Consider the following 14,401-nt stretch of genomic DNA (forward strand, 5'->3'; position numbering starts at 1 on the left):
CTGTCAAAAATTAAATACAAAGAAAGCATATTAAAAGCAGCAAGGGAAAAACAACAAATAACACACAAGGGAATCCCCATAAGGTTAACAGCTGACCTTTCAGCAGAAACTCTGCAAGCCAGAAGGGACTGGCAGAACATATTTAAAGTGATGAAGGAGAAGAACCTACAACCAAGATTGCTCTACCCAGCAAGGATCTCATTCAGATTTGATGGAGAAATTAAAACCTTTACAGACAAGCAAAAGCTGAGAGAGTTCAGCATCACCAAACCAGCTTTACAACAAATGCTAAAGGATCTTCTCTAGGCAAGAAACAGGACAAGGAAAAGACCTACAATAACAAACCCAAAACAATTAAGAAAATGGGAATAGGAACATACATATCAATAATTACCTTAAATGTAAATGGATTAAATGCTCCCACCAAAAGACATAGACTGGCTGAATGGATACAAAAACAAGACCCATATATATGCTGTCCACAAGAGATCCACTTCAGACCTAGAGACACATACAGACTGAAAGTGAGGGGATGGAAAAAGATATTCCATGCAAATGGAAATCTAAAGAAAGCTGGAGTAGCAATTCTCATATCAGACAAACTAGACTTTAAAATAAAGACTATTAGAAGAGACAAAGAAGGACACTATATAATGATCAAGGGATCGATCCAAGAAGCAGATATAACAATTCTAAATATTTATGCACCCAACACAGGAGCACCTCAATACATAAGGCAAATACTAACAGCCATAAAAGGGGAAATCGACAGTAACACACTCATAGTACGGGACTTTAACACCCCACTTTCACCAATGGACAGATCATCCAAAATGAAAATAAATAAGGAAACACAAGCTTTAAATGATACATTAAACAAGATGGACTTAATTGATATTTATAGGACATTCCATCCAAAAACAACAGAATACACATTTTTCTCAAGTGCTCATGGAACATTCTCCAGGATAGAGCATATCTTGGGTCACAAATCAAGCCTTGGTAAATTTAAGAAAATTGAAATTGTATGAAGTATCTTTTCCGACCACAACGCTATGAGACTACATATCAATTACAGGAAAAAATCTGTAAAAAATAGAAACACATGGAGGCTAAACAATACACTACTTAATAATGAAGTGATCACTGAAGAAATCAAGGAGGAAATCAAAAACTACCTACACACAAATGACAATGGAGCCACAACAAACCAAAACCTATGGGATGCAGCAAAAGCAGTTCTAAGAGGGAAGTTTATAGCAATACAATGCTACCTTAAGAAACAGGAAACATCTCGAATAAACAACCTAACCTTGCACCTAAAGCAATTAGAGAAAGAAGAACAAAAAAACCCCAAAGTTTGAAGAAGGAAAGAAATCATAAAGATCAGATCAGAAATAAATGAAAAAGAAATGAAGGAAATGATAGCAAAGATCAATAAAACTAAAAGCTGGTTCTTTGAGAAGATAAACAAAATTGATAAACCATTAGCCAGAGTCATCAAGAAAAGAAGGCAGAAGACTCAAATCAATAGAATTAGAAATGAAAAAGGAGAAGTAACAACTGACACTGCAGAAATATAAAAGATCATGAGAGATTACTACAAGCAACTCTATGCCAATAAAATGGACAATCTGGAAGAAATGGACAAATTCTTAGAAATGCACAACCTGCCAAGACTGAATCAGGAAGAAATAGAAAATATGAATAGACCAATCACAAGCACTGAAATTGAAACTGTGATTAAAAATCTTCCAACAAACAAAAGCCCAGGACCAGATGGCTTCACAGGCGAATTCTATCAAACATTTAGAGAAGAGTTAACATCTATCCTTCTCAAACTCTCCCAAAATATAGCAGAGGGAGGAACACTCCCAAACTCATTCTACAAGGCCACCATCACCCTGATACCAAAATCAGACAAGGATGTCACAAAGAAAGAAAACTATAGGCCCATGTCACTGATGAACATAGATGCAAAAATCCTCAACAAAATACTAGCAAACAGAATCCAACAGCACATTAAAAGGATCATACACCATGATCAAGTGGGGTTTATTCCAGGAATGCAAGGATTCTTCATATACGCAAATCAATCAATGTGATACACCATATTAACAAACTGAAGGAGAAAAACCATACGGTCATCTCAATAGATGCAGAGAAAGCTTTCGACAAAATTCAACACCCATTTATGATAAAAACCCTTCAGAAAGTAGGCACAGAGGGAACTTTCCTCAACATAATAAACTCATATATGACTAACCCACAGCCAACATCGTCCTCAATGGTGAAAAACTGAAACCATTTCCACTAAGATCAGGAACAAGACAAGGTTGCCCACTCTCACCACTCTTATTCAACATAGTTTTGGAAGTTTTAGTCACAGCAATCAGAGAAGAAAAGGAAATAAAAGGAATCCAAATCGTAAAAGAAGTAAAGCTGTCACTATTTGCAGATGACATGATAATATACATAGAGAATCCTAAAGATGCTACCAGAAAACTACTAGAGCTAATCAATGAATTTGGTAAAGTAGCAGGATACAAAATTAATGCACAGAAATCTCTGGCATTCCTATACACTAATGATGAAAAATCTGAAAGTGAAATCAAGAAAACACTCCCATTTATCACTGCAACAAATGAATAAAATATCTAGGAATAAACCTACCTAAGGAGACAAAAGACCTGTATGCAGAAAATTATATAAGACACTGATGAAAGAAATTAAAGATGATACAAGTAGATAGAGAGATACACCATGTTCTTGCATTGGAAGAATCAACATTGTGAAAATGACTCTACTACCCAAAGCAAGCTACAGATTCAATGCAATCCCTATCAAACTACCAATGGCATTTGTCACAGAACTAGAACAAAAAATTTCACAATTTGTATGGAAACACAAAAGACCCCGAATAGCCAAAGCAATCTTGAGGATGAAAAACAGAGCTGGAGGAATCAGGCTCCCTGACTTCAGACTATACTACAAAGCTACAGTAATCAAGACAGTATGGTACTGGCACAAAAACAGAAATATAAATCAATGGAACAGGATAGAAAGCCCAGAGATAAACCCACACACATATGGTCACCTTATCTTTGATAAAGGAGGCAGGAATGTACAGTGGAGAAAGGACAGTCTCTTCAATAAGTGGTGCTGGGAAAACTGGACAGGTACATGTAAAAGTATGAGACTAGATCACTCCCTAACACCATACACAAAAATAAACTCAAAATGGATTAAAGACCTAAATGTAAGGCCAGAAACTATCAAACTCTTAGAGGAAAACATAGGCAGAACAATCTGACATAAATCACAGGAAGATCCTTTTTGACCCACCTCCTAGAGAAATGGAAATAAAAACAAAAATAAACAAATGGGACCTAATGAAACTTAAAAGCTTTTGCACAGCAAAGGAAACCATAAACAAGACCAAAAGACAACCCTCAGAATGGGAGAAAATATTTGCAAATGAAGCAACTGACAAAGGATTAATCTCCAAAATTTACAAGCAGCTCATGCAGCTCAATAACAAAAAAACAAACAACCCAATCCAAAAATGGGCAGAAGACCTGAATAGACATTTCTCCAAAGAAGATATACAGACTGCCAGCAAACACATGAAAGAATGCTCAACATCATTAATCATTAGAGAAATGCAAATCAAAACTACAATGAGATATCATCTCACACTAGTCAGAATGGCCATCATCAAAAAATCTAGAAACAATAAATGCTGGAGAGGGTGTGGAGAAAAGGGAACCCTCTTGCACTGCTGGTGGGAATGTGAATTGGTACAGCCACTATGGAGAACAGTATGGAGGTTCCTTAAAAAACTACAAATAGAACTACCACATGACCCAGCAATCCCACTACTGGGCATATACCCTGAGAAAACCATAATTCAAAAAGAGTCATGTACCAAAATGTTCATTGCAGCTCTATTTACAATAGCCAGGAGATGGAAACAACCTAAGTGTCCATCATCGGATGAATGGATAAAGAAGATGTGGCACATATATACAATGGAATATTACTCAGCCATACAAAGAAACGAAACTGAGCTATTTGTAATGAGGTGGATGGACCTAGAGTCTGTCATACAGAGTGAAATAAGTCAGAAAGAGAAAGACAAAATACCATATGCTAACACATATATATGGAATTTAAGAAAAAAAAATGTCACGAAGAACCTAGGTGTAAGACAGGAATAAAGACACAGACCTACTAGAGAATGGACTTGAGGATATGGGGAGGGGGAAGGGTAAGCTGTGACAAAGTGAGAGAGTCGCATGGACATATATACACTACCAAATGTAAAATAGATAGCTAGTGGGAAGCAGTCGCATAGCACAGGGAGATCAGGGAGATCAGCTCGGTGCTTTGTGACCACCTAGAGGGGTGGGATAAGGAGGGTGGGAGGGAGGGAGATGCAAGAGGGAAGAGATATGGGTACATATGTATATGTATAACTGATTCACTTTGCTATAAAGCAGAAACTAACACACCATTGTAAAGCAATTATACTCCAATAAAAATGTAAAAAAAAAAGATGTTAAAAAAAGCAGTTGGTATGAAAAAGGAAAAAAAAAAAAATAAATAAACATGACATGACTCAATTTCTCTCCACCCTACAATGACTTTCTATTTTATGCCTAACACTAATTTTTAGGAATATTCTTTGAAATAAACAAATGCAGAGAAATACTATCAAAGATCACCAACAAATTATTGTTGAAAATGTGTTAGTATTTACATTCAAGTATGTATACAGGGCAGACTTTATCCTCTCAACTACCACTACTTAGAAAAGGGGAGGACACAGCCCTTTTCTCCCTTCTCCTCTGCCTTCTTTAAACTACCTTTTATCACTGTGTATAAATACAGTGTGCCCGGAGCACTGCCAACATTTTTATTTTTTTCATTTGCCCGCAATCTGGGGACAACTGGGTTACCTGCTGACTCTCTTCACCCAGCGTACTGGGCATCTGACACACACAGCACAAAGGGCTGTCGCTAGGTGGGGTGCCTGTGGCATGTGACTTGGAGATGGATGGTCACCATCTGCGGGCACAACTCAGGCAGCTGGAGGGGCCCTGAGCAAAGGAGTAACTCAACACACTCTTAGGATAAAACAAGGCTACATTTTATAATAAATTTTAGTCACAATATAGTGATCTCTTTATCTACACAAACTCGCTTAAATGGAGTTTACATGTTTTTTCTTCTAATTTTTAATTTTATCAAATTTTAGTCTAAATCAGGGGTTGGCAAACTTTTCTATAAAGGGCTAGATAGTAGATATTTTAGATTTGCAGCCCACACAGTCTCTGTCACAACTATTAAACTCTGTCCTTGTAACACCAAAGCAGTCATAGACCACATGTAAATGAAATGACATAGCTGTGTTCCAATAAAACTTTATTTATAAAACAGGCAGAGGGTTGATTTGGCCCTCAGGCAGTAGTTTGCTTTGCCAATCCCTGGGCTAAATCATCTTAGCAAATGTGAAATTTAAAATTCCAAGTTGAAAAGAAGGCACAACAACAACAAAAAGCCAGGTCCTTATTATTTTAAAAAGCACCAAATTCAAATAGTTATGCCAGAACAATTCCTTCCAGGCTTATTGCTAGCATAAATTAGAACAACTTCAGAACAATCTAATAGTAGCTGTCTAAACAAAAATAAACTTCTCTTACCTTAAGTCAGCTTTGGTCAAGATTAAATGAAAAAATATTACTGGGGCATTTTTGCATGTAAAAGAGAAACAAAATAGATTGACTATTAGTCAGAATATGAGCTACGTGAGTCATAAAGACAGATGGAGCAGTGCATCTGTGAAAGAAAAATATATACAAGAAAGAGCATCTATCATCCAAGCCCTAGCTCCTCCTCATCCTTAAGCAGTTCTCTCTCCAACCCCCAAAAGCAATAAATTAGGATAATATGATTCTTTTTACAATGGAGTCACTGACTGCTAATACCCCAGAAGTTTTCAGAATAAACTTCAGGTTAGATTGAAGGAATTATACATTTTTGCTGGTGGTGAGAGCAACACACTAGAACTCTCTCTTGAAAGTTCAATGTAATATGGACAACAGAAAAGATACTATACATTCCCATCTTTTCAATCCTAGACTTCAAATAAGAAGACTTACACATTAATTTACAAACATTGGATTCTAAAGGAGGAAGTACGTCTATTTTCATCCTTATAAGCTTACTAAGTAAGGTATGATGTTAGGCAGGTAAATACTAATGTCTTTACAACTTCAGATAACTCCAGATGACAACCACTACCAAATTACTTTAATTTTTTAAATTACCAGTTTAAAGATAACTGATGTACTTCAACTTGTTCTTCTACTCATGTGAACTGTCACTGAAATTCAGTGACCCGTGAATCTATTTGATATAAACAGAAGACTGGCCAAGAAAAAAAATCTCTGACAGAACAATAATAATTCAAATACCACAAATCCTCTGGGATTCCAACTCCTTTATAGTGAAGTTTCAATTTAACAAACATGCATTAAGTGAAAAATTAGGTCAGGTGCTGGGGAAACAATGTGAATGAGCCTTTGGGAAAGCTGCACTTTTTTCTAAGGAGAGATTTTAAGCAAATGATTACAGTAGAATATAGTACTAGGACATAAGAAGTATGTGCACCCTCATAAATAAATAGGAAAAACCACTCAAATGTGATATAATAGGCAACGCACAAAAGAATACAAACAGTCAATAGATCAAAACCTTATTTGCCGGGCCTCCCTGGTGGCGCAGTGGTTGAGAGTCCGCCTGCCGATGCAGGGGATGCGGGTTCGTGCCCCGGTCTGGGAGGATCCCATATGCCGCGGAGCGGCTGGGCCCGTGAACCATGGCCGCTGGGCCTGCGCGTCCGGAGCCTGTGCTCCGCAACGGGAGAGGCCACAACAGTGAGAGGCCCGCATACCGCAAAAAGAAAAAAAAAAAAAAAAAAAAACCTTATTTGCCTATCAGATCAGTATATATGAGAAGGTTAATAATATCCATGGTAAGTTGGAGGTTTGGAGAAATGGCCAGTTACTTGTGCTGTTACTGGGTAACGTTTATGTAGGACAATTTGAAAAGACTGCTGTTTAAAACCGTATATTCTTTGACCTAAAAATTCCACTGGTTTTGATTTTTTGTCTGAGCAGAGTGTCGGCGCCCCTAACCCCCGATTAGTTCAAGGGTCAATTATATATTGCAGAAAAGGATATCCTTGAGTGTTGTAATTCACTTTTTCTTTCTGAATAAAGACAATATAAGTAGTTTGTTCCTATTAAAAAATAAATAAACATTTAAAAATAAAAAATAAAAACATATCCACCTATTCCTCTAAACAAAAAATAAAATAAAATAAACTTTAAAAAAAATTCCACTGGTTTTGGTGAATGAGTAGACTAGTTTCACTGACAAAAGAAATATATAGGAATAAATTCACCTTCAGGAAAATGGTAACATTAGTCTGATAAGATAAATTTCGATGCCCGCAAGATATTCAGGGAGAAATGTTTAGTAAACAGTTGGACATATAATAACTAGCATTTACTCAGGATATATGCTAGTCTTACATACATTATTTCATTTAATCCCTCCAAAATTCAAAGGGGTATGTACCCTGTGGCAGGGTCATGATTCAAACACAGCTCTTAACCCAAAGTTCTTAATCACTGTGCAATTCACCCTCAATACATTTGGCACCTGGCAGAAAGATCCAAGGTAGAAATACAGATTTGCAAAAAAAAAAAATCTTTTCTTAACTATTTATTCATCAGGAATTTATTGAGTACCTAATGTGGGACCTGGGTATACCATGAAAATAAAGTTACATTTTCTATCCTTAGGGAACCTAACAGAGACAGACATGAAAACAAAAAATTGCAATATGATATGACAGTACTAACAGAAATAGTTAAGATGAATAATACTAACCCCAGAAGGAGAGAGTTGTCAATTCTGCACTGGAGAGAGAGTCATCTAGAAAAGTTCTAAGAAAGGAAGACAATGCTTGACCATGCTTTTGAAGAATGAATTTTAAAAAAACCCAAAAATCAAAAAGCCTCCCAAGTGGACAGTGGAAGCAGGAAAGGAGAAGGAGGGCTGCTCTAGGAAAAGGCAGTAGCATAAATAGAAGCATCACGGCCCAAAACAGCATAGTCCGTTCAAAGAAGTGCATGTGGGTCATCAAACCCATTAACAGACGGTGCCCTTCAGCCATTCCAGTCTCTACTCCCCACCGGTTTCTCTAGAGTTTGAACAGGATAAAGGAGAGAGAAAGTTTTTGAATCTGTTGAGTCTCATTTGCCAAGGAGAAGATCTACTCTTCCAACCTCCCCTCCACACAGAGAATTGGGGAGGGAAAGAACAGCCTGCCCTGCCAATCAGGAGGGGCAGTGACACAGTGACCACCCCTTCGAAAACAGCTCCCCACAGCACTGCTAATAACCTTACCAAGCCTTTCGTTTTCTCTGTGGCATTTATTACTACCTGAAGTTACGCTGTCTATTCATTCTTTTCTTTGTTTAGTGCCTGTATCCCTCATTAGAATGTAGGCTCCAAGAGGCCCGGGGCCTTGCCTATTTTATTCACCACTGTATCTTCAGTGTCTGGCACAAGAAAGACACTCTGCAAGTATTTAATGAATAGCTTTATCTTATCCAACATACAACAGATTACTTTAAAAATTAAAAAAAATCAACATTTCACTTTTATAATACTCAGTATTTTATTTAATATTTATAAATATCATCCCTAAGCCCCCTAAATTTTTTTCTCACTGCAGCAAATGCTTCAAACAAAGTATGCCTCCAAAATGAACACCTAAAGAGTTTAACTCTGTTCTATTCACACGCAGATATTTCATTACAGTATCTCTGGACCTAAGAGAAGCTAGCAATGATGGATAAAGTGTGATACCAACTACAAATTGATGTTTTGTTTCAAAGAAATATGCTAAGGAAAAATGGCAGGAAGCTATTCCATGCTCAAGGAAAAAGTACAAGTCCTGCTAATAAAACACATCTAAGGTAGAAAGAAAAAAGTGACCAATGTTATTGGAAAACAGGTAAGGCACGATATCACCAATTCTTAGAAATTAGTATCACTGATGATAGCTAACTCACAGAGATCAGGCCTTGCCAAAACTGTATATTATACAAAAGGTCTGGAAAGGAAGTTACCTGGGAATCTGTTTAGCCAACTGGCCATTTCACTTTAAGGTTCTTTTGAGCCACCAACCACTATTTTCAGAATCATAGGTTGCAGGCTCCTTGTGTCACAAATGGAATGGTCTTTTGCCATCATTTCAGGCATCAGAAAGGAGGAGGGAATTAGTATTACAAGTTTAGCCATGCCATTACTAGCCTGATTAAAGGTTTTGACACAAATAGCAGATCAGAACTCAAGAAGCAACTTCACAAATCCAAATATTGTGAAAAAAAATTTTACTGTTCCTATGAATCTATTTCAAGACTAATAAAGGTTCAAATAAGACCTAAATGTTGCCCTGTCAAATCCATTTCTCAATATAAATGTCATGTAAAATTACACAATGAATCCACTCTAACCCTTTTTATACACGAGTTAGAAAAAGAAGCCCTTAAATGTCTCTAGGGATACATTTATTTTCCTCAGCCAAGTGTTAACATGAATAAATGGAGGATTTACATGTAATCCCTAAAAGCAGATAGGCAGAAATTACCAACCATGCTATGACTTTTTAACTAAGCATTTTATTTAATCACACTTGCATAATAGGGCAATTTAAGGGGTACAATTTTTTAAAAAATCTGAGATACAAAATATTGTCCCTAATATTTTAAAACAAACTTTCCAGGACTGTATATTCAAACAAATGTTTTGGTTTTTGCATGTTTTGGTGGGGTTTTTTTTGTTTGGTGGGTGCTGTCTGTTTTTTTCATTGTAGTCACTAGAAGTGACTAAATGCTTTTCAACCAATACTACCATTTCTAAAAAATATTTTGTTCCACATATCTGGCAACTTTTGCAAAGTCAGTTTATAAACTGTCTTTTCTATGTACAAATGACATTACACTAAGAAAATGTGCATTTACTCATAGGCCAAAAACAGCATAATGAATGGGCTAAATGGTAAGATTCTTTTTGTTTGTATTAACTCTCATTGGTCATTGGTGGCTCAGCACCCCAGAACTGCACTCTCTTTCCTCAATTCCATCAGAGTCGGATTAATGAGATCTATTTCTCTGGTAAGTATTCTTTAGGAAAAAGTGAATCAAGACTTAGTCAAAGACAGAACTTTTATAATTGCAAACCATGTAACAGCCAGTCTGTGATGATCTGCATTACCATGTTATCAATATTATGAATTTAAAAAGTACACTCCCTTTAGAAAAATGAATCCCTTTGCCCATCCAGAGCTCTCCCGGGTCTATCTGGGGTCTGCTAACAGACTGGGGTCGAAAACTGCACTACAACCTTCAGAAGGGCCTTTGGATTGGAACTGAGTCCCAGGATGTGCCCTGGGAGGAGTTGTTCAGCAGGTTTCAAAGCCTCTGTCAGGCCCCTCCACCTCTGAAAGATAAAGTTTTTACTGCCCTGAAGTCCTATAAGGCTCAAGATGGAGATTTTGAAGTCCCTGGTCTTAGCATTTGGACAGACCTGTTGTTAGCTCTTGGTAGTAGTGTGTGATATTGCATTTGGGCAGAGACAAGTTCTCAGTCCAGGCCCCAATTCTCTACAGGCAACATTCTATTACTGAGCACTCGAATATGCAGTTTACAAAATTAAAATCCCAGTGTTCTTACCAAAAAAAAAAGGGGGGGGTTCTCTCCTTTTATTTTACTCTAAAAATAAAACCAACACTTCTTCACATACAAACAAGATAAAGGTGACAAGGTACAAGGTCTCAACTGATCAAAGAATAATGAAATGGCCATAAGACCAATAAGGAAATGCATCTCAAATATTTAACAGTTAATGTTTATAATGAAATTTAATCAAGTGAAGTTAATAGGACACCTTAAGAAAAACGAAAAGCAGAAAACAAAAAACTTCATACCAAGAGTCAAAGATCCAAATTTCCTAAAGTTGTTTTCACCAGTCAGTAATATTCTAGTCTGCCAAATACTAGGCCAAATGGCCGATGTCACGTAACTGCCTCTAACATCCTCACATTCCTACTTCACTCATAAATCAGGAGGAAATGGTTTACAAGTCAACCTATGATTTTAGGCTCAGCACAGTTCAGCTACCTCTAAAAGCACCCCTTTTTTTCTACTATACAACTCACAAGACATAAGCAAAAACAAGAAAGCAATACCATTCATTTGCCCACCAGCCGAACATAAAGCACCCCTATTAACACTCTGATGTATTGAAATGGTCACCTGCTAAAGCTTCTTTTCTTTCAAACATTCTCCTTTATTCCTCCTCTTCCTTCCACTTACCTCCCTCCTAAATATTTCAGCATTGAATTATCCAGATAACCATTATACCCTCACCAAGAAAACACCTTTCTGGAGAAGCAGAGCTCAGTGGCATTCTTGAAGAGAATCTCTTTAGCTCTCTGGTGAGAAGCACCCCTACTCCTGTATGCACGGGCCCTGCCTGCCTCTGCTGGCCCGGAGCACTGGAATGACCACTGAAGCCGTTTCCAGTATGCGATGCTACGCGCAAAACATCACTTACTGTGCCAGGCAGGTGACTCCTCTCGTTCTTCCCATTCTGAGAGCTGCTGTTCTTGAGTTTCTTTTTCTTTTTGGCTGTTTCTTTGTGCTCTTTCTGTTTGTTCTGCACTTCAATGAGAACTGAAATAAAGCTGTTCTTCACTTCCTTTTCAAACTCCAGTTCATCTCGCAGGGCCAGCTGCTGCACCAGCTCTTCAGAGTACTCCTTGATGGCCGTCTCGATTTCTTCCAGCAGTTCATTTAATTCAGATACGGACAGCCTTTTCACTCCTATGACCAAAAAGCAAAGCACAGCAGACACTAAGACCAAAATGTTTCAAGGCAGCACAACAAGGTGTTTAATGCCAAAGAGCAAAAAATCATATTCTAAGTAATTAAATTGTTCATGATCTTCTCAGACTCCTCAAACTTCTGGTGGGCAGGTCTGAGTAGAGGTAGGTGGGCAAAGTTACTTCTCAAATGGCTGAGAAGAAAAGTATAACAAAATTTTTTTACTTGTCTAAAAATCAGTAAAGCAATTATACTCCAAAAAAGATGTTAAAAAAAATCAATCATTCCATGAATAGTAGTTCAGTCAAGACTTAATAAGCTTGTAAAAGAAAAAGAACAAACACAAAAGCAGAGGAGGGGTACAGAAAATACCTGCTGACAAGAAATCACAAGCAACTCAGCAGGGCTCTGGGATACTTCTGAAGAGAGGAGAAGGCAATTTGAAAGAATTAAGCTAAATACATATTTTTTTATTAATTTTCATTGGAGTATAGATGCACTTTCTTTGTTTTTTTGTCGCACCGCGCAGCATATGGGATCTTAGTTCCCTGACCAGGGATCGAATTCGCAACCCCTGCATTGAAAGGCGGAGTCTTAACCACTGGACCACCAGGGAAGTCCTGGAGTATAGTTGCTTTACAATGTTGTGTTAAGCTAGATGTATATTTAAACACATATGCCCCAATGTGTGAGTTTTACTGAGAACTGGGAAGATGAAGGGAAGAATATTCCCTGAAACCCCCTTTCAGTTTTTTCTCAGCGCTTCCCTTTATGTGAGAGGACATCATTGAAGTTCTAACCCTCAGTACCTCAGAATATGACTGTATTTGGAGATAGGGTCTTCAAAGAGATAATTAAGTTAAAATGAAACCATTAGGGTGGGCCCTAATCCAACGTGACTGATGCCCTTAAAAATGAGAAGATTAGAACACAGATACACATAGGAAAGTCCATGTGAGCACAGAAGGAAGAGGCCTCAGAAGAAATGAGACCTGCTTAACACCTTGCTCTCAGACTTCTAGCCTCCAGAACTGTAAGAAACAAATTTCTGTGGTTTAAGTCGCCCAGCCTGTGATACTTTGTTACAGCAGCCCAAGCAGACAAATACAGTATTCAAAGGTGAGTATGACACAGTCCCTGAACAATGATGAATATATGCCCTGAGTATCACTGGAAGGCAGGGGAAGGGTATATAACCCAGGCTGTGAGAGCCAAAGACTTCTGGAGATGGTCCCACTACATGGTTGAGGTATACAAAAGCACAAAGAGTACTGATTTAAGTCAGGCTTCTTACTCTCTTCATAACTGCTTGTACTAGACCTCTTAAGAGTTTGAATTTCCTGGGAAAGCATTGAAAGCCGATCTGACTGGGTGGGTGTTTCATCATCTTCTGGGTCTGGTGACTCCTGCATCATTTCTTCGATTTCTTCAATCACCTTCCAAAATACACAAACCACTGTTAATTAAATACACATAGGGAAAATGACTCACCTGTAACACAGCACTCATCTGAAGCAACCACAGTAGAAGTACACTAAAGTCTCCATTAACCAACAGTGTGCAGGAGTCAGCGTTCTCAATAACAAAAATTGACTGTAAGAGTACACATGGTTTATCAAAAAAAAAGTTACAATACACTAAACACAAAAATAAACAAAATATGATTTAATATGTCCATCAGGATTCAGTAGGCCCTATCAGATCTTGTAATGTCTGAGAAATGGTGCTACAAACACACATATAATCTACTTCAGACATGCCAGAACCAGATCATAGTTATAGTTAAAAGAAAGCAAGTGACAGAAGATTTACCATATACCACATCCAAGTGCTCAATCTAAAGCTATTTAATAAAATTGACATAAAATTTAAAAAATACAACAGTGTAAAAAAATTTATATGTAAAGCAAGAAATTACCTCTATGGTAGCAAAATTTTCCTTTAACAGCAGGAAAAGAATTTCATATATTAATTCAATGGAAAATAAAGGTATATTTAATAATTACTTTAAATGTAGAAGTTTAAAGAGGAAAAAAAAGCTATGCGAAAGCAGGAAAATTTCAGAAATATATCTGCTTTCGAAACAATGATCCACTGTCATATGCTGTGTTGCTCAAATCTTAGAGCAGTTTCTTGTCCTGTTCCAAATTCCAGAAGTTGAGGATACAGAACTCAGTGAAAATTGGCTATTTACAATAGCCAAAACATAGAAGCAACCTAAGTGCCCATCAACAGATAAATGGGTAAAGAAGATGTGGTATATATATACAATGGAATATTACTCAGCCATAAAAAAAGAATGAAATAATGCCATTTGCAGTAACATGGATGGACTTGGAGATTATCACATTAAGTGAAGTAAGTCAGAGAAAGACAAATATTATATGATATCACTCATATGTGGAATCTAAAAAATAGTACAAATGAATTTATTT

General features: G+C 37.2%; 1 protein-coding gene across 4 annotated transcripts in view; it reads right to left on the reverse strand.

The window, feature by feature from the left end:
* FEZ2 (fasciculation and elongation protein zeta 2) overlaps positions 1–14,401 on the reverse strand; it is a 54,655-nt gene that overhangs the window by 26,072 nt on the left and 14,182 nt on the right. For 3 of the 4 annotated variants that reach the window (XM_082641906.1, XM_082641905.1, XM_082641903.1), the window contains 2 exons: positions 13,261–13,402; positions 11,698–11,966 (listed from right to left, as the gene is read on the reverse strand). In XM_082641906.1, the coding sequence (XP_082498032.1) occupies positions 11,698–11,966; positions 13,261–13,402 (411 nt within the window). The remainder of the gene's footprint in view (positions 1–11,697; positions 11,967–13,260; positions 13,403–14,401) is intronic. The other variant, XM_082641904.1, reaches the window with a different exon arrangement.

Source organism: Mesoplodon mirus (assembly GCF_964341445.2).
Source record: "Mesoplodon mirus genome assembly, chromosome: 14".
Classification (NCBI taxonomy): domain Eukaryota; kingdom Metazoa; phylum Chordata; class Mammalia; order Artiodactyla; family Ziphiidae; genus Mesoplodon; species Mesoplodon mirus.